We start from the raw sequence: 22,107 nt of genomic DNA, 5'->3' as shown, positions 1-22,107 counted from the left end.
CTGCCTTGTTGATAGTGTTGTTAAAAAGGTAGAAACTAGCCTTACTCACTGGCCTTACTCAAAGCTCAAGACATATCGTTAGTAAAGATTGAAAGAAGCAAGGGACCTAAACAGAGGAATTCCTGATTCCACCTGGATGATGTTGGAGAGGCTTCCATTAAATAACACCCTCTGTGTTCTGTTAGACAGGTAACTCTTTATCCACATTATAGCAGGGGGTGTAAAGCCATAACACCCTCTGTGTTCTGTTAGACAGGTAACTCTTTATCCACATTATAGCAGGGGGTGTAAAGCCATAACACCCTCTGTGTTCTGTTAGACAGGTAACCCTTTATCCACATTATAGCAGGGGGTGTAAAGCCATAACACCCTCTCCTCTGTGTTCTGTTAGACAGGTAACTCTTTATCCACATTATAGCAGGGGGTGTAAAGCCATAACACATATGTGTTTCCAGCAGCAGACTATGATCCATAATGTCAAAAGCTGGAGTGGCAATATAGTCCGCTATTATCCTCAGTAATTTTCCATCCAGATTGTCAGACCCCGGTGGCTTGTCATTGTTAATAGACAACAAAACAGAATTCACCTCTTCCACATTGACTTTACGGAATCAAAAGTACAATTCTTGTCTTTCATAATTTGGTCTGATATACTTGGATGTTTAGTGTCAGCGTTTGTTGCTGGCATGTCATCCCTAAGTGTGCTTATCTTGCCAATGAAAAAGTAATTAAATTAGTTGGCAATGTCAGTGGGCTTTGATGAATGAGCCATCTGATTCAATGAATGATGGAGCCGAGTTGGCTTTTTCCCCCCAAACTTAATTTAAAGCTTTTTACTTTCATTCTTTATACAATTTATCTTTTTTTCATAGTAGTTTATTTTTATTTAGTCACGTGATTTCTTAATTTTCAGTATGTTTGTCAATCAGTTGGGACGGCCAGACCTTTTGTCTCATCTCTCTCAACATGTTTTCAATTCCTCATCAATCCAAGGAGATTTAACAGTTTTTACAGTCCTGTTCTTAATGGGTGAATGCTTATTAGTAACTGGAATAAGCAATTTCATAAATGTGTCAAGAGCAGCGTCTGTTTATTCCTCATTACACACCACAGACCAACAAATATTCTTTACATCATCAACATAGGAATCACTACAAAACGTATTGTATGACCTCTTATTCACTATATTAGGCCCAGCCTTTGGAACTTTGGTTTTCCTAGATATGGCTACTATATTGTGATCACTACATCCTATGGATCTGGATACTGCTTTAAATCACATTTCTGCAGCGTTAGTAAAGATGTGATCAATACATGTTGATGATGTCATTCCTGTGCTGTTTGTAACTAGCCTGGTAGGTTGACTGACAACCTGAACCGGTTACCCCAGGTAACTAGCCTGGTTACAGTTTGACGTTTTTTCTTGAGAGGGCAGCCAGTCAATATTTAAAATCACCCAGAAAATATACTTCTCTGTTAATATCACATACATTATCAAGCATTCCATACATGTTATCCAGATACTGACTGTTAGTACCTGGTGATCTATAGCAGCTTCCCACCAGAATGGACTTTAGGGGAGGCAGATGAACATGTAGCCATATTACTTCAACAGTATTTAACAGTAGATCGTCTCTAAGCTTTCCAGGACTGTGGTTCTGAATAAGCATTACATGGGCTTGCTCCTACCTATCTTTCCGATTTGGTCCTGCCGTACATACCTATACGTACGCTATGGTCACAAGACGCAGGCCTCCTAATTGTCCCTAGAATTTCTAAGCAAACAGCTGGAGGCAGGGCTTTCTCCTATAGAGCTCTATTTTAATGGAATGGTCTGTCTACCCATGTGAGAGACGCAAACTTGGTCTCAACCTTTAAGTCTTTATTTAAGACTCATCTCTTCAGTGGGTCATATGATTGAGGGTAGTCTGGCCCAGGAGTGTGAAGGTGTAACGAACCGTCCTTGCTGTCTCTGCCTGACCGGTTCCCCTCTTTCCACTGGGATTCTCTGCCTCTAACCCTATTACAGGGGCTGAGTCACTGGCTTACTGGTGCTCTTCCATGCCGTCCCTAGGAGGGGTGCATCACTTGAGTGGGTTAAGTCACTGACATGGCCTTCCTGTCCGGGTTGGCGACCCCCCCCCCCCCACTTGGGTTGTGCCGTGGCGGAGATCTTTGCGGGCTATACTCGGCCTTGTCTCAGGATAGTAAGTTGGTGGTTGAAGATATCCCTCTAGTGGTGTGGGGGCTGTGCTTTGGAAAAGTGGGTGGGGTTATATCCTGCATGTTTGGCCCTGTCTGGGGGTATCATCGGATGAGGCCACAGTGTCCATTCCCCTACGTGGAATCTGGCAGGATTCCAGGACAGACAGCAGTGCTCACAGCAACTAAGCCCAACAGAGCCGCTGGATCCAAAACTAAAGTATAGAAAAACACTGTCAGCTTTACAAAAACAATAAACCGAGGTCTCTCGTTCAGCTTTCAGCTTTTCAACAGCGGTCAACAGCAAAACATACACTACCGGTCAAAAGGTTTCAAACACCTACTAATTCAAGGGTTTTTCTTTATTTGTACTATTTTCTACATTGTAGAATAATAGTGAAGACATCAGAACTATGTAATAACACATATGGAATCATGTAGTAACCAAAAAAGTGTCAAAAAATCAAAATATATTTTATATTTGAGATTCTTCAAATAGTCACACTTTGCCTTGATTCGCACACTCTTGGCATTCTCTCAACCAGTTTCACCTGGAATGCTTTACCAACAGTCTTGAAGGAGTTCCTACATATGCTGAGCACTTGTTGGCTGCTTTTCCTTCACCGACAAACATACCACGCTCAGAGTCACTTATGTCACTTGTTTTGCCCATTCTAACATTCAATCGAACAGTAACTGAATGCCTGATATATATAACAAGCCAAGTGACTCACTGTCTGTAGGTGCGAACCATTTTTATGAATGGGGTGTTATACCTAATAAACTGGTCGCTGAGTTTAATTGATCAAAATTGGCATATTTATGGCATTCTAGCTTAACCCAGTCCTCCTTAAAGACTCCATAGTGTTTCATCTGTAGGTGTTACAGTCCTCCTGTAACACCTACAGTATGTATGTTTTGTTCGATAAAGTTCATTTTATATCCAAAAATCTCAGTATACATGGTGTGTTATGTACAGTAGTTCCAAACACATTGGGTGATTTTACAGAGAGCCACATCAATTCACAGAAATACTCATCATAAATGTTGATGAAAATACAAGTGTTATACATGGAACTTTAGATAAACTTCTCCTTAATGCAACCGCTGTGTCAGATTTCAAAAAAGCTTTACTGAAAAAGCACACCATGCTATAATCTGAGTACAGCTCTCAGAGACCAAAACAACCCAAACAGATATCCGCCATGTTGTGTAGTCAACAGAAGTCAGAAATAGCATTATAAATATAAATTTACCTTTGATGATCTTCATCAGAATGCACTCCCAGGAATCCCAGTTCCACAATAAATGTTTGATTTGTTCCATAAAGTCCATCATTTATGTCCAAATACCTCCTCGGGCAAGTCCATGCGAAAGTTCAGATTAAAAGTTATATTACAGTTCACAGAAACATGTCAGACGATGTATAGAATCAATCTTTAGGATGTTTTTATCATAAATCTTCAATAATGTTCCAACCAGAGAATTCCTTTGTCTGTAGAAATGCAATGGAACTCAAGCTAACTCTCACGTGAACGCGCAAGACTGAGCTCGTGGCTCTCTGGCAGACCTCTGACTCATCCCCCTCTCATTCACCCCCACTTCACAGTAGAAGCATCGAACAAGGTTCTAAAGACTGTTGACATCCAGTGGAAGCCCTAGGAAGTGCAATATGACCAATATCCCACTGTAACTTCGATAGGAAATTAGTTGAAAACCTACAAACCTCCAATTTCCCACTTCCTTGTTGGATTTTTTTTTCTCAGGTTGTTGCCTGCCATTTGAGTTCTATTATACTCACAGACATCATTCAAAGAGTTTTAGAAACTTCAGAGTGTTTCTATCCAAATCTACTAATAATATGCATATATTAGCAACTGGGCATCAGAAGCAGGTAGTTTACTCTGTGCACCTTATTCATCTAAGCTACTCAATACTGCCCTCAGCCATAAGAAGTTTTTAAGACTCCATAGTGTTTCACCTTTATAAATACTACAATACAAACATGAATATTGAAAACATCACTTTTTGTTCATTTGAAGCATTTATGTAATCAAAACAAGCACATAAAGGCTTCATAATCCATAAAGTTCATGTAAACTGACTTACATGATCTCATAGAACAAAACATAACATCTCGTAAGCCTGTGTTAACCTTAACCAGTCCAGACAGAGACCTCACTGCCAGGGCCCAGGGGCAGCCTACCAGTCCAGACAGAGACCTCACTGCCAGGGCCCAGGGGCAGCCTACCAGTCCAGACAGAGACCTCACTGCCAGGGCCCAGGGGCAGCCTACCAGTCCAGACAGAGACCTCACTGCCAGGGCCCGGGGGCAGCCTACCAGTCCAGACAGAGACCTCACTGCCAGGGCCCAGGGGCAGCCTACCAGTCCAGACAGAGACCTCACTGCCAGGGCCCGGGGCAGCCTACCAGTCCAGACAGAGACCTCACTGCCAGGGCCCGGGGGCAGCCTACCAGTCCAGACAGAGACCTCACTGCCAGGGCCCAGGGGCAGCCTACCAGTCCAGACAGAGACCTCACTGCCAGGGCCCGGGGCAGCCTACCAGTCCAGACAGAGACCTCACTGCCAGGGCCCGGGGGCAGCCTACCAGTCCAGACAGAGACCTCACTGCCAGGGCCCAGGGGCAGCCTACCAGTCCAGACAGAGACCTCACTGCCAGGGCCCAGGGGCAGCCTACCAGTCCAGACAGAGACCTCACTGCCAGGGCCCGGGGCAGCCTACCAGTCCAGACAGAGACCTCACTGCCAGGGCCCAGGGGCAGCCTACCAGTCCAGACAGAGACCTCACTGCCAGGGCCCGGGGGCAGCCTACCAGTCCAGACAGAGACCTCACTGCCAGGGCCCGGGGGCAGCCTACCAGTCCAGACAGAGACCTCACTGCCAGGGCCCGGGGCAGCCTACCAGTCCAGACAGAGACCTCACTGCCAGGGCCCGGGGCAGCCTACCAGTCCAGACAGAGACCTCACTGCCAGGGCCCAGGGGCAGCCTACCAGTCCAGACAGAGACCTCACTGCCAGGGCCCGGGGGCAGCCTACCAGTCCAGACAGAGACCTCACTGCCAGGGCCCGGGGCAGCCTACCAGTCCAGACAGAGACCTCACTGCCAGGGCCCAGGGGCAGCCTACCAGTCCAGACAGAGACCTCACTGCCAGGGCCCAGGGGCAGCCTACCAGTCCAGACAGAGACCTCACTGCCAGGGCCCGGGGGCAGCCTACCAGTCCAGACAGAGACCTCACTGCCAGGGCCCAGGGGCAGCCTACCAGTCCAGACAGAGACCTCACTGCCAGGGCCCGGGGGCAGCCTACCAGTCCAGACAGAGACCTCACTGCCAGGGCCCGGGGGCAGCCTACCAGTCCAGACAGAGACCTCACTGCCAGGGCCCAGGGGCAGCCTACCAGTCCAGACAGAGACCTCACTGCCAGGGCCCGGGGGCAGCCTACCAGTCCAGACAGAGACCTCACTGCCAGGGCCGGGCTATGACAGTGGCCTTGCTCCTCCTCGTCTTCCTCCCCTCGACAGTTCCTCTAGTGCCGTGATGGGCAGTTAGAGGTCCACAAACCAATAATAAATAAATATATATCTAAACTACAAGTTCAGATAGCTGGCCACTAGCCTAACTTACCAATCAAAAACAAATAGCTGACATGGCCTAATTGAGTGACCTCTGTTTCACAACCAAATGTTCTGAATTGCACCTTGTGTATTCTATTATTCTAACTGTCAACAGTAAGTTGAGACCCTGACTGAGTTCTGAAAAAAATCGAATATATATTTTTCATTTTGTATTAAATATTTTTTAGGAACTTAGTCGGAGCCTCAACTTACTTTTAAAAAGTATTTGTTTCTCTTCCCTGTCACGAGGGAGGGTCGCTAAAATGTTTTGCTCACAAGGTGGGGGAGGGGCGATGTGGGTACATGGGAACCATGGCGGCCCCTTGTGATGAATTACGTTGTTTTGTGGCCCCAAAACCCATCAAAGTTGCCCATCCCTGCTCTAGAGAGCGTGCGGGCTCTCCAACGCCTCTTCCCGAAACCAAGCTGACGACTGCCAGAGACCCAGCGGCCGCGACCCCCTTCTGTGAACATTGGTGAGCCTACAAGAGATGAGACGGATTGCCCTGACAGCGAGGAGTCAGAGTTCCTGAATACTGTATATAGCTATCGATAAGTGATGAGACGGATTGCCCTGACAGCGAGGAGTCAGAGTTCCTGAATACTGTATATAGCTATTGCCCTGATAGAGTGATGAGCTACGGATTGCCCTGACAGCGAGGAGTCAGAGTTCCTGAATACTGTATATAGCTATCGATAAGTGATGAGACGGATTGCCCTGACAGCGAGGAGTCAGAGTTCCTGAATACTGTATATAGCTATCGATAAGTGATGAGACGGATTGCCCTGACAGCGAGGAGTCAGAGTTCCTGAATACTGTATATAGCTATCGATAAGTGATGAGACGGATTGCCCTGACAGCGAGGAGTCAGAGTTCCTGAATACTGTATATAGCTATCGATAAGTGATGAGAGACGGATTGCCCTGACAGCGAGGAGTCAGAGTCAGAGTTCCTGAATACTGTATATAGCTATCGATAAGTGATGAGACGGATTGCCCTGACAGCGAGGAGTCAGAGTTCCTGAATACTGTATATAGCTATCGATAAGTGATGAGACGGATTGCCCTGACAGCGAGGAGTCAGAGTTCCTGAATACTGTATATAGCTATCGATAAGTGATGAGACGGATTGCCCTGACAGCGAGTTCCTGAGTCAGAGTTCCCCTGAATACTGTATATAGCTATCGATAGAGACTTGCCCTGACAGCGAGGAGTCAGAGTTCCTGATGAGCTATCGATAAGTGATTTGCCCTGACAGCGAGGAGTCAGAGTTCCTGAATACTGTATATAGCTATCGATAAGTGATGAGACGGATTGCCCTGACAGCGAGGAGTCAGAGTTCCTGAATACTGTATATAGCTATCGATAAGTGATGAGACGGATTGCCCTGACAGCGAGGAGTCAGAGTTCCTGAATACTGTATATAGCTATCGATAAGTGATGAGACGGATTGCCCTGACAGCGAGGAGTCAGAGTTCCTGAATACTGTATATAGCTATCGATAAGTGATGAGACGGATTGCCCTGACAGCGAGGAGTCAGAGTTCCCCTGAATACTGTATATAGCTATCGATAAGTGATGAGACGGATTGCCCTGACAGCGAGGAGTCAGAGTTCCTGAATACTGTATATAGCTATCGATAAGTGATGAGACGGATTGCCCTGACAGCGAGGAGTCAGAGTTCCTGAATACTGTATATAGCTATCGATAAGTGATGAGACGGATTGCCCTGACAGCGAGGAGTCAGAGTTCCTGAATACTGTATATAGCTATCGATAAGTGATGAGACGGATTGCCCTGACAGCGAGGAGTCAGAGTTCCTGAATACTGTATATAGCTATCGATAAGTGATGAGACGGATTGCCCTGACAGCCCTGAGGAGTCAGAGTTCCTGAATACTGTATATAGCTACTGTATATAGCTATCGATAAGTGATGAGACGGATTGCCCTGACAGCGAGGAGTCAGAGTTCCTGAATACTGTATATAGCTATCGATAAGTGATGAGACGGATTGCCCTGACAGCGAGGAGTCAGAGTTCCTGAATACTGTATATAGCTATCGATAAGTGATGAGACGGATTGCCCTGACAGCGAGGAGTCAGAGTTCCTGAATACTGTATATAGCTATCGATATGATGAGACGATTGCCCTGACAGCGAGGAGTCAGAGTTCCTGAGACTATCGGATTGCCCTGACAGCGAGGAGTCAGAGTTCCTGAATACTGTATATAGCTATCGATAAGTGATGAGACGGATTGCCCTGACAGCGAGGAGTCAGAGTTCCTGAATACTGTATATAGCTATCGATAAGTGATGAGACGGATTGCCCTGACAGCGAGGAGTCAGAGTTCCTGAATACTGTATATAGCTATCGATAGGCTCGACTGCACTGTCTGCATAATGAAACAATCCCTAGTGAGCGATCGTTTTGACGATGGACTGATTGTATTATGTGGCACAAAGTGTCTATCCAAGCTGCGAGAGAGCATGAGGACATCTAAGGTATAAGCATACAGGCCAGTTGTATATATACATTGGTTACCGATTAGTATGCAGTTGCAATGTTTGAATTTCCATTGACCGTGGCCAAAAGTAGTGCACTACATAGGAAATAGGGTGCCATGGCCCTAATCGAAAGTAGTGCACTACATAGGAAATAGGGTGCCATGGCCCTAATCGAAAGTAGTGCACTACATAGGAAATAGGTTGCTGGAAGTCTGAACAACTGGGCAGTGCTACCCTCTAGCTACATCGATACTGAAGAAAATAGAAACACAACATGTAAAGTGTTGGTCCCATGTTTCATGAACTGAAATAAAAGACCCCAGAAATGTTCCATATGCACCAAAAAAGAGCATTTCTCCTTTTCCAAGACGATCCGTCCACCTGACATGTGTGGCATATCAAGAAGCTGATTAAACAGCATGATCATTACACAGATGTACCTTGTGCTGGGGACAATAAAAGGTCACTCGAAAATGTGCAGTTTTGACACACAATACAATGCCACAGATGTCTCAAGTTTTCAGGGAGCGTGCAATTGGCATGGTGACTGCAGGAATGTCCAGAGCTATTGCCAGAGAATTTAATGTGGATTTCAGTACCGTAAGCCTCCAGCATAGTTTTAGAGAATTTGGCAGTACGTCCAACCGGCTTCACAACCGCAGACCTTGTGTAACCACGCCAGCCCAGGACCTCCAAATCCGGCTTCTTCACCTGCGGGATCGTCTGAGACCAGCCACCCAGACAGCCGATGAAACTGAGGACTATTTCTGTCTGTAATAAAGCCCTTTCATGGGGAAAAACTCATTCTGATTGGCTGGGCCTGGCTCCCCAGTGGGTAGGCCTATGGGCAGCCACCCATTGCTGCGCCCCTGCCCACTCATGTGAAATCCATAGATTAGGGCCTAATTTATTGATTTAAATTGACTGATTTCCTTAATAAACCCCAGGAAGAGTAGCTGCTGCCTTGGCAGGAACTAATGGGGATCCATAATAAACCCCAGGAAGAATAGCTGTTGCCTTGGCAAGAAATAATGGGGATCCATAATAAACCCCAGGAAGAATAGCTGTTGCCTTGGCAGGAACTAATGGGGATCCATAATAAACCCCAGGAAGAGTAGCTGCTGCCTTGGCAGGAACTAATGGGGATCCATAATAAACCCCAGGAAGAGTAGCTGTTGCCTTGGCAGGAACTAATGGGGATCCATAATAAACCCCAGGAAGAGTAGCTGTTGCCTTGGCAGGAACTAATGGGGATCCATAATAAACCCCAGGAAGAGTAGCTGTTGCCTTGGCAGGAACTAATGGGGATCCATAATAAACCCCAGGAAGAGTAGCTGCTGCCTTGGCAGGAACTAATGGGGATCCATAATAAACCCCAGGAAGAGTAGCTGTTGCCTTGGCAGGAACTAATGGGGATCCATAATAAACCCCAGGAAGAGTAGCTGCTGCCTCGGCAGGAACTAATGGGGATCCCTAATAAACCCCAGGAAGAGTAGCTGCTGCCTCGGCAGGAACTAATGGGGATCCCTAATAAACCCCAGGAAGAGTAGCTGTTGCCTTGGCAGGAACTAATGGGGATCCATAATAAACCCCAGGAAGAGTAGCTGTTGCCTTGGCAGGAACTAATGGGGATCCATAATAAACCCCAGGAAGAGTAGCTGTTGCCTTGGCAGGAACTAATGGGGATCCATAATAAACCCCAGGAAGAGTAGCTGCAGGAACTAATGGGGATCCATAATAAATACAAATACAAACTCAGTAAAATCAATGAAATTGTTGCATGTTGCGTTTGTTCAGCATAATTGTAGCAGCATCATACTGACTGGGCTTCATCTGTAGAATAACACCTGTGACTACTCCTGCTAAAGAGTGACTGCCTTTAAAAAGCAACAAATCCCTTTGAAAACGGCCTGTGGTATCGATATGAGTCAGTAACAAATCCCTTTGAAAACGGCCTGTGGTATCGATATGAGTCAGTAACAAATCCCTTTGAAAACGGCCTGTGGTATCGATATGAGTCAGTAACAAATCCCTTTGAAAACGGCCTGTGGTATCGATATGAGTCAGTAACAAATCCCTTTGAAAACGGCCTGTGGTATCGATATGAGTCAGTAACAAATCCCTTTGAAAACGGCCTGTGGTATCGATATGAGTCAGTAACAAATCCCTTTGAAAACGGCCTGTGGTATTGATATGAGTCAGTAACAAATCCCTCTGAAAACGGCCTGTGGTATCGATATAAGTCAGTAACAAATCCCTTTGAAAACGGCCTGTGGTATCGATATGAGTCAGTAACAAAGTGTAAATAGGATCATTTTAGTCATAAAGTCAGTCTCATCCAACACTGAGTTTGGAACATATGTGCATCTCACCGGGTAAATTATTATTTTTATTTTTTCTTTGACAATGTCCATTTGCTCACTAACATGGGGTGACCAGCTGCGGTGACCAGCTCTCTATCCAATAGCATAGACCGTGAGACAGACCTGCCCAACAGCTCAGACTGTTTACATAAGAAATACTGCACAAAAACTAAAACATCCTCATACAAATATTCTAAATTAATGACAAATTTCTTAAGATATCTTAGATTCATTCTGGAGATTTTAAGGAAGTGAAATAAGCTTCCTACAGTCTTTCATGAGGGACAATCATCATTAACCAAACTGAATCGGTCAGGAAACACCTCCGAGACTAAATATCTTGTTTTTCTAATTTGCAACAGAAAAACACGTGCCAATCTGCAGTGGAATGAGATCTTTTGACAGTCAACCCAACTAATGGTTTGTGGGTTCTCTGACCCTGGATTTCTTCTTATTGATTGGGGTGCTCTGATGCTCGTTAGGCCCCAAAACTATTTACATGGTTAATTTTGTGTTTGTGTGTGTGTGTGGGCCTGCATTCTCCACCATATGTGATAGGATGAGGAGATAGGGTGTGTGTGTGTTTTCTCCTCCTGTCCTCTTACCTTCTTCAGGATCGTTCCGTGCCGAGGCCTCTAGCAGTGCCACACTAGCAGCAAACGATACGTGCCGTTTAGCCTCCATGGCGGTGGCATGATTAGCGTTCCTTCTCTTTTCCGCCTTGCGTTTCTTGTTCTGCATCTCCTTCTCGTACACGGCCCATCTCTTCAACTGCTGTGTGCGGCGCTTCTGGGCAGCCCTCAGGCGCTCCAGGCTAGGCACCTTGTCCAGCTGCTGCAGCTCATTGAGAAGCTCCAGGTGGTTAGCCATGGTGGGGCCAGAGGTGGTGCCAAGTGGGACCAGGGCTGGCAGAGGAACCCGGGGTTGGAGACTGGAGACGGGTACTAGCACTGGCGTGGGGGACTGCACCTTCGGCTGCAGTAGCCTCCTCCCATCATCATCATCATCACACTCATCAGCTGTGACTAGACCACCTGCTGGGGAGACGGGGGGAGGGGGGAGAGCGAGAGCTGACATAAGTACAAAATAAAATGCTTTCTTGACCTCGGTAGCATAGAATATTAACGCCAGGGTAGTGGGTTCAATCCCCGGGACCACCCATACGTAGAATGTATGCACACATGACTGTAAGTCGCTTTGGATAAAAGCGTCTGCTAAATGGCATATATTATTATTATTATTATTATAACTATAAAGGCTAAAAATTACAATGTGGAAGAACATCACATAGACTACTATGAAATTACAGCTGTTGAAAGGTACAGATAGGCTTCAGAAACCCCTTTCAACGGTGTCGTACTGGTAGCTTAGTATTTCACAAAGGATTAGCTACTCCTTGTTGTTTCCGGAGGCTCAATGCCCATCTGTTATCTTGTTTCATTTGATTACAGCTTCCTTCCCTCAACACTAATCTGTTACATAATACTGTAGTACAAACTCACTAGACATTACACACTCAGTGGAGTACACATTCACTAGACAGTACACACTCAGTGGAGTACACATTCACTAGACAGTACACACTCAGTGGAGTACACATTCACTAGACAGTACACACTCAGTGGAATACACATTCACTAGACAGTACACACTCCTCCCAGTCCCAGTCCCTAGATAGGCAGTACTACACACTCACTAGACAGTACACACTTCTCCCAGTCCTTAGACAGGCAGTAGTACACACTCACTAGACAGTACACACTTCTCCCAGTCCCTAGACAGGCAGTAGTACACACTCACTAGACAGTACACACTTCTCCCAGTCCTTAGACAGGCAGTACTACACACTCCCTAGGCAGTACACACTTCTTCCAATCCCTAGACAGGCAGTACTACACACTCACTAGACAGTACACACTTCTCCCAGTCCCTAGACAGGCAGTACTACACACTCACTAGACAGTACACACTTCTGCCAGTCCCAGTCCCTAGACAGGCAGTACTACACACTCACTAGACAGTACACACTTCTCCCAGTCCTTAGACAGGCAGTACTACACATTCACTAGACAGTACACACTTCTCCCAGTCCTTAGACAGGCAGTACTACACACTCACTAGACAGTACACACTTCTCCCTGTCCTTAGATAGGCAGTACTGCACACTCACTAGACAGTACACACTTCTTCCAATCCCTAGACAGGCAGTACTACACATTGGTTCATATTGTCTGCTAAATGACTTAAATGTAAATGTAATTGTGTACAACAATTACAGTAGCTACCTAGTACAAACTAATCTTTTCCTGAAAATCTTTTCCTGAAAAGTTTTGAGGGAGCGTGCAATTGACATGCTGACTGCAGGAATGTCCACCAGAGCTGTTGCCAGAGAATTTAAAGTTAATTTCTCTACCATAAGCCGCCTCCAATGTAATTTTAGAGAATTTGGCATTACGTCCAACCAGCCTCACAACCGTCTACATTATGAACAGAGTGCCCCAAGGTGGCGGTGGGGTTATGGTGTGGGCAGGCATAAGCTACGGATACCGAACACAATTCCATTTTATCTATGGAAATTTGAATGCCCAGAGATACCGTGACGAGGCCTATTGTCGTGCCATTCATCCGCCGCAATCACCTCATGTTTCAGCCTGATAATGCACAGCCCCATGTCGCAAGGATCTGTACACATTTCCTGGAAGTTGAAAATGTCCCAGTTCTTCAATGGCCTGCATACTCACCAGACATGTCACACATTGAGCATGTTTGGGATGCTCTGGATCGACGTGTATGATAGCGTGTTCCAGTTCCAGCCAATATCCAGCAGTTTCGCACAGCCGTTGAAGAGGAGTGGGACAACATTCCACAGGCCACAATCAACAGCCTGATCAACTCTATTCCCCTTTAAATTACATGTCAATTGTAAAGTATTTTGTCTGTAATGGCTTTTCGTTATGTGTCGGACCCCAGTAAGACTAGATGTGTCGGACCCCAGTAAGACTAGATGTGTCGGACCCCAGTAAGACTAGATGTGTCGGACCCCAGTAAGACTAGATGTGTCGAACCCCAGTAAGACTAGATGTGTCGGACCCCAGTAAGACTAGATGTGTCGGACCCCAGTAAGACTAGATGTGTCGAACCCCAGTAAGACTAGATGTGTCGGACCCCAGTAAGATAAGATGTGTCAGACCCCAGTAAGACTAGATGTGTCGAACCCCAGTAAGACTAGATGTGTCGGACCCCAGTAAGACTAGATGTGTCGGACCCCGGTTAATGGGGGATCCTAATACAATCTAAACTCTAAATAAAAAAGCTAATGACTAACGGGGAGATGAAGAGTGGAAACAGTATGTGGATACCTGCTCGTCGAACATCTCATTCCAAAATCATGGCCATTAAAATGGATTTGGTCCCCCCTTTGCTGTTATAACAGCCACCACTCTGAGGTCGGGCACTGATGTTGGCCGATTCGGCCTGTCTCGCAGGCGGCGTTCCAATTCATTCTAAAAGTGTTGGTTGGGTTGAGGTCAGGGCTCTGTGCAGGCCAGTCTTCCACACACCGATCTTGACAAACCATTTCTATGTAGTGAATTGTGCATATGCCTATCACGTGACTGTCTGAAGAGTCACGATAGCAGCTCAAAGAGCAACACGTTATTGTAAATAAAAATCCTGTAGGGTATATTAACTACATTCGGGTCGTGTGTGCAGTCTGGCAGTGTCAATTATACGTGTGCTTTGTATTTATGGTGACTTTGTGTGTAATAAATCCGCTCGGTTAAAGGCTTCCATGGGACAACCTGTTTGGCTAATCTGCTGTTGCACATGTTGTGTATTTTGTGGAATTGCATTAGTGCCACATTGGGACATTTTTTGTTGTTGTAATTTCCCAGGTCATTGTATTTTTCCTGGAAATGTGAAGTGTGTTCCCGGATCAGTCCTGGGATCCCGGTTACCCATGTTAATCATCACCACCTACTACTGTTCAAACTTTCAACATTGACAAGTCCTTCTTTCTGTATCGACAGTAACAAAACTAAAAACAGCCTGAAAATAACTATAATTTAAAAATTCAATACCTCAAGGTTTGTGGATATTATGCAAACAAAATGGACTTCAACGGACAACTTGCTAGCAGTAGACATATAGCATCTCCCTATTTCTCTGTGACCGAAGTCCTTTGGTTGTGTAATAGCCAGCTTGGTGATAAATTGACTTGGTAATAACCAGCCTCAGACTTCCCACTGCGAAAAGCCCTCAAAAACAAACCAAGACAACGGGTTGTGTAAAAAGCAGTCGACTCATACCAGAAACATGCTGTGCCTCTCAATGCATTCTAAGCTAGGGATATTGGTTTATCGTTATTTCATATTAAGGCCTAGTCTTATGTCGGAACTTTCCCCTTGAGAGAGAAACTGTGGCTGCTGTTCACTGCTGTTCACTTATCTGGTATCCTGTTGAAACCATGAAACCAGACGATGACTGGCAGATGTCAACACAGCTCATCTACTCCGGTAACCACATCCTGCCCTGTACTCATCCCACAAGATGTCTCACTCTTACTATTGAACACACGATCAGGTGGACATCTGTCAAATATACAGGGGGAAAAAACGATCTAATTTTCATCAGATACACTATTTCATCAGATACAATACCACAGCCGTCAAACTCCTCTAAAAGGTAATCGTCAACTATCTGGATGTGAAATCATACCAAGGTCTTGGAGATCCTCCCGAAACTCAAACGACTCATCAATATGAGCAAGGTTACTCTTCTGAGGGATTAATCAAGTAGCATCTTCCATCTCATATAGGCCAAATAGGATGCTGTAATCTAACAGGCCTATATTTCCCAGTATCCAGATCTATCGATAATGGCAGTTGGTTTCGCTGAGTTTCCATCTAGGAAATGCTGAGCATTGTAACCAACCACCTGAAAATATAGGCCCCTTTCAACCTGCTACTGCACGGAACATTTCCTCAGCTGAAAGCAACGACAGCAACCTAGCTTTCTCACAACATGGACAGGAAGTCAGCTAGAAGCCAATTATTCTCCCCTGTCAGCTTGTGTGTGCAAGACCAGTGGTGACAAACTTCATCAGTGAGAGAAGGTAGTTATGGGTAGGTCTAACTGTGTCCTACAGTAGTTATGGGTATAACTGTGTCCTACAGTAGTTATGGGTATAACTGTGTCCTATAGTAGTTATGGGTAGGTCTAACTGTGTCCTATAGTAGTTATGGGTAGGTCTAACTGTGTCCTACAGTAGTTATGGGTAGGTCTAACTGTGTCCTATAGTAGTTATGGGCAGGTCTAACTGTGTCCTACAGTAGTTATGGGTATAACTGTGTCCTATAGTAGTTATGGGTATAACTGTGTCCTACAGTAGTTATGGGTAGGTCTAACTGTGTCCTATAGTAGTTATGGGTAGGTCTAACTGTGTCCTATAGTAGTTATGGGTAGGTCTAACTGTGTCCTAAAGTAGTTATGGGTAGGTCTAACTGTGTCCTACAGTAGTTATGGGTATAACTGTGTCCTACAGTAGTTATGGGTAGGTCTAACTGTGTCCTACAGAAATTATGGGTAGGTCTAACTGTGTCCTACAGAAGTTACTGGTACAGTGCCTTGCACATTCTTCCTATTTTGTTGTGTTACAACCTGTAATTTGAATGGATTTTTATTTGGATTTAATGTAATGGACATATGCAAAATAGTCCAAATTGGTGAAATGAAACGGAAAAAATAACTTGTTTCAAAACAAATGATTGTATGTATTCACCCCCTTTGCTAGGAGGCCCCTAAATAAGATCTGGTACAACCACTTACCGTCAGAAGTCACATCATTAGCTCAATAAATTCCCTGTGTCCATCTAAGTGTCACATGATCTGTCACATGATCTCAGTATTCTGTTCTGAAAGGCCCCAGAGTCTGCAACACCACTAAGCAAGGGTCACCACCAAGCAAGCGGCACCATGAAGACCAAGGAGCTCTCCAAACAGGTCAGGGACAAAGTTGTGGAGAAGTACAGATCAGGGTTGGGTTATAAAAAAATATTAGAAACTTTGAACATCCCACAGAGCACCATTAAATCCATTATTAAAAAATGTCAAGAATATGGCACCAAAACAAACCTGCCAAGAGAGGGCCGCCCACCAAAACTCATGGACCAGGCAAGGAGGGCATTAGTCCGAGGCAACAAAGAGACCAATAATAAGCCTGAAGGAGCTGCAAAGCTCTACAGCGGAGATTGGAGTATCTGTCCATAGGACCACTTTAAACCGTACACTCCACAGAGCTGGGCTTTACAGAAGAGTGGCCAGAAAAAAGCCATTGCTTAAAGAAAAAAATAAGTAAACACGTTTGGTGTTCGCCAGAAGGCATGTGGGAGACTGGTCAGATGAGATTAAAATTGAGCTTTTTGGCCATCAAGGAAAATGTTATGTCTGGCGCAAACCCAACACCTCGCATCACCCCGAGAGCACCATCCCACAGTGAAGCATGGTGGTGGCAGCATCATGCTGTGGGGATGTTTTTCATCGGCAGGGACTGGGAAACTGGTCAGAACTGAAGGAATGATGGATGGCGCTAAATACAGGGAAATTATTTAGAGAAACCTGTTTCAGTCTTCCAGAGATTTGAGACTGGGACGGATGTTCCCCTTCCAGCAGGACAATGACCCTAAGCACACTGCTAAACAAACACTCTAGTGGTTTAAAGCAAAACATTTAAATGTCTTGGAATGGCCTAGTCAAAGCTCAGACCTCAATCCAATTGAGAATCTGTGGTAGGACCAGCGGAACCCATCCAACTTGAAGGAGCTGGAGCAGTTTTGCCTTGAAGAATGGGCAAAAATCCCAGTGGCTTGATGTGCCAAGCTTATAGAGACATACCCCAAGAGACTTGCAGCTGTAATTGCTGCAAAAGGTGGCTCTACAAAGTATTGACTAGTATTGAATAGTTATGCATGCTCAAGTTCTGTTTTTTTGTGTGTTATTTCTTGTTTGTTTCACAATAAAAAATATTGTTGCATGTTGTGTAAATCAAATTATACAACCCCCCCCAAAAAAACTATTTTAATTACAGTTTGTAAGGCAACAAGGGGAGGGGGGGAGGGTAATTCATAAGCCCCTGTAGATCTAACCATGTCCTAGGTGGATACACTGTATTCTGCCTCCTAACATTCTCCACAGGATATTACAGTTTTAAGGCTAGTTAGACAGTTGCTGCTTTTGAGCTAATCAAATGTGCTGCCAGTGCTCTAATACGACACAGTATGAATTATACATGTGGATAACTGTTTTCAGCATCAGCTCAAATTATACACCATTTTGAAGTAGAAGACATACAATTTTATCTGTTATTTTACCAGGTCAGTTGACTGAGAACACGTTCTCATTTACAGCAATGACCTGGGGAATAGTTACAGGGGAAAGGAGAGGGACGAAAGAGGCTATTAGGTGACCGTGATGGTTTGAGGGCCAGATTGGGAATTTAGCCAGGACACCGGGGTTAACACCCCTACTCTTACGATAAGTGCCATGGGATCTTTAATGACTTCAGAGAGTCAGGACACCTGTTTAACAGACATCCGTTTAACGGGCCCTCCAACACCACTTCCAGTATTTGTAAGTCGCTCTGGATAAGAGCGTCTGCTAAATGACTTAAATGTAATGTAAATGTAGCATCTGGTCTCCCATCCAGGGACTGACCAGAACCAACCCTGATTAGCTTCAGAAGCAAGCAAGCAATGGTATGCAGGGTGGAATGGTGCCGGCTGGTTCTGTTTTGGCTTGTCAGTCACCTTTCAATAACCATGATGTGATAAAGGCTAAAGTAAATTAGTGGTGTTACGTCTTTGACACAGTCCCAACATTTAAATACATTCACAGCTGCTACCTTTATAGGATGCTTATTCAGTGATGAGGGAGAAACGGAACAGAAGGTGTTTCTTTTACAGTATAGTAATTCAACCACAATGCCAAACTGGGAAATAAAATGTAGCTAGCTTGATGTTGCTAGCTAATTTGTCATGGGATATAAACATTGAGTTGTTATTTTACCTGAAATGCACAAGGACCTCTACTCCGACAATTAATTCACACATAATACGGCCAACCAAATCGTTTCAAGTCATCTCTCCTCCTTCCAGGCTTTTTCATCTTTGAACTTACATGGTGATCGCATCTAAACTTTCATAGTATTACCACGACGACCAGCAACAAAGTTTGTATTTCAATCACCCACATAGGTATAACCAATGAGGAGATGGTACGTGGGTACCTGCTTCTATAAACCAATGAGGAGATGGGAGAGGCAGGACTTTCAGCAAGATCTCAAAAATAAGAATGACTTCTATTTTAGCCCTTGGCAACGCAGAAGCTCGTTGATGTGGGTGAAATCATTTAATAACGTAGATTCCTAAATGTATTTTTCGCGAACGGTGTAGTCAGGGTAAAACTGTACAGGCGCCAAATAGCCTACACGCCCAGTTAGATATTACTGCATGGTTGGAACTAGAAGCACAAGCATTTCGCTATTGTCACGTTGTGACCTTTATTTCCCTTGTTTTGTCATTATTTAGTATGGTCAGGGCATGAGTTGGGGTGGGCAGTCTATGTTTTGTCATTGTTTAGTATGGTCAGGGAGTGAGTTGGGGTGGGCAGTCTATGTTTGTTTTTCTATGATTTGGGTATTTCTATGTTTCGGCCTAGTATGGTTCTCAATCAGAGGCAGGTGTCATTAGTTGTCTCTGATTGAGAATCATACTTAGGTAGCCTGGGTTTCCCTGTGTGTTTGTGGGTGATTGTTCCTGTCTCTGTGTTTGCACCAGATAGGACTGTTTTAGGTTTTCACGTTTCTTGTTTTTGTATTCAGTTGTTCATGTGTACATTTACGTATTAAAGGAACCATGGACACCTACCACGCCGCATATTGGTCCTCTGATCCGTTTCGCCTCTCCTCTTCGGAAGAGGAGGAGGAAATCCCTTACAGCTACACTCGCATTAACATCTGCTAACCATGTGTATGTGACCAATAACATCTGCTAACCATGTGTATGTGACCATTAACATCTGCTAACCATGTGTATGTGACCAATAACATCTGCTCACCATGTGTATGTGACCATTAACATCTGCTAACCATGTGTATGTGACCAATAACATCTGCTAACCATGTGTATGCGACCAATAACATCTGCTAACCATGTGTATGTGACCAATAACATCTGCTAACCATGTGTATGTGACCAATAACATCTGCTGACCATGTGTATGTGACCAATAACATCTGCTAACCATGTGTATGTGACCAATAACATCTGCTAACCATGTGTATGTGACCAATAACATCTGCTCAACATGTGTATGTGACCAATAACATCTGCTGACCATGTGACCATTAACATCTGCTAACCATGTGATGTGACCAATAACATAACATCTTAACATCTGCTAACCATGTGTATGTGACCAATAACATCTGCTAACCATGTGACAATTAACATCTGCTAACCATGTGTATGTGGCCATTAACATCTGCTAACCATGTGACCAATAACATCTGCTAACCATGTGTATGTGACCAATAACATCTGCTAACCATGTGTATGTGACCAATAACATCTGCTCAACATGTGTATGCGACCAATAAAATTAGATTTGATTTGATTTAATAGTAGTGATAGTAGTAGTAGTATTGATAGTGGTAGTAGTAGTAGTAGTAGTATTGATAGTGGTAGTAGGGATAGTGATAGTAATAGTAGTAGTAGTGATAGTAGTGATAGTAGTAGTAGTGATAGTAGTAGTATTGATAGTGGTAGTAATAGTAGTAGTATTGATAGTGGTAGTAGTGATAGTAATAGTAGTAGTAGTGATAGTAGTAGTAGTAGTAGTGATAGTAGTAGTAGTATTGATAGTAGTAGTAGTGATAGTAGTAGTATTGATAGTGGTAGTAGTGATAGTAATAGTAGTAGTAGTGATAGTAGTGATAGTAGTAGTAGTGATAGTAGTAGTGATAGTAGTAGTAATAGTAGTAGTAGTGATAGTAGTAGTAGTATTGATAGTAGTGATAGTGATAGTAGTATTGATAGTGGTAGTAGGGATAGTGATAGTAATAGTAGTAGTAGTGATAGTAGTATTGATAGTGGTAGTAGTGATAGTAGTAGTATTGATAGTGGTAGTAGTGATAGTAGTGATAGTGGTAGTAGTGATAGTAGTGATAGTAGTAGTAGTAGTAGTAGTGATAGTAGTATTGATAGTGGTAGTAGTGATAGTAGTATTGATAATGATAGTAGTATTGATAATGATAGTAGTATTGATAGTGGTAGTAGTGATAGTAGTGATAGTAGTAGTAGTGATAGTAGTAGTGATAGTAGTAGTAATAGTAGTAGTATTGATAGTGGTAGTAGTAGTAGTGATAGTAGTAGTGATAGTAGTGATAGTAGTGATAGTGGTAGTAGTGATAGTAGTGATAGTAGTGATAGTGGTAGTAGTGATAGTAGTGATAGTAGTGATAGTAGTAGTAGTGATGGTAGTAGTAGTGATAGTAGTAGTAATAGTAGTAGTATTGATAGTGGTAGTAGTGATAGTAGTAGTAGTGATAGTAGTAGTGATAGTAGTAGTAATAGTAGTAGTATTGATAGTGGTAGTAGTAGTAGTGATAGTAGTAGTGATAGTAGTGATAGTAGTGATAGTGGTAGTAGTGATAGTAGTGATAGTAGTAGTAGTGATAGTAGTAGTGATAGTAGTAGTAATAGTAGTAGTATTGATAGTGGTAGTAGTGATAGTAGTATTGATAGTGATAGTAGTATTGATAGTGATAGTAGTATTGATAGTGATAGTAGTATTGATAGTGATAGTAGTATTGATAGTGATAGTAGTATTGATAGTGATAGTAGTATTGATAGTGATAGTAGTATTGATAGTGATAGTAGTATTGATAGTGATAGTAGTATTGATAGTGATAGTAGTATTGATAGTGATAGTAGTATTGATAGTGATAGTAGTATTGATAATGATAGTAGTATTGATAATGATAGTAGTATTGATAATGATAGTAGTATTGATAGTGATAGTAGTATTGATAGTGATAGTAGTATTGATAGTGATAGTGGTAGTAGTGGTAGTAGTATTGATAGTGATAGTAGTATTGATAGTGATAGTAGTATTGATAGTGATAGTAGTATTGATAGTGATAGTAGTATTGATAATGATAGTAGTATTGATAGTGATAGTAGTATTGATAATGATAGTAGTATTGATAATGATAGTAGTATTGATAGTGATAGTAGTATTGATAATGATAGTAGTATTGATAATGATAGTAGTATTGATAGTGATAGTGGTAGTAGTGGTAGTAGTATTGATAGTGATAGTAGTATTGATAGTGATAGTAGTATTGATAG

The 22,107-nt window shown here is 43.7% G+C and overlaps 1 protein-coding gene across 2 annotated transcripts in view; it reads right to left on the bottom strand.

The window, feature by feature from the left end:
* The window catches only part of LOC124002925 (protein phosphatase 1 regulatory inhibitor subunit 16B-like), a 188,128-nt gene that overhangs the window by 116,078 nt on the left and 49,943 nt on the right, over positions 1-22,107 (bottom strand). The window contains exon 2 of one of the 2 annotated variants that reach the window (XM_046310772.1): positions 11,308-11,739. In XM_046310772.1, the coding sequence (XP_046166728.1) occupies positions 11,308-11,572 (265 nt within the window). In that variant the 5' untranslated portion in view covers positions 11,573-11,739. The remainder of the gene's footprint in view (positions 1-11,307; positions 11,740-22,107) is intronic. The other variant, XM_046310770.1, reaches the window with a different exon arrangement.

This window comes from Oncorhynchus gorbuscha, linkage group LG18 (assembly GCF_021184085.1).
Source record: "Oncorhynchus gorbuscha isolate QuinsamMale2020 ecotype Even-year linkage group LG18, OgorEven_v1.0, whole genome shotgun sequence".
In the NCBI taxonomy this organism is placed as follows: domain Eukaryota; kingdom Metazoa; phylum Chordata; class Actinopteri; order Salmoniformes; family Salmonidae; genus Oncorhynchus; species Oncorhynchus gorbuscha.
Note: the sequence above shows the minus strand (reverse complement) of the source record. Positions and strands in the feature narration are given on the sequence as shown.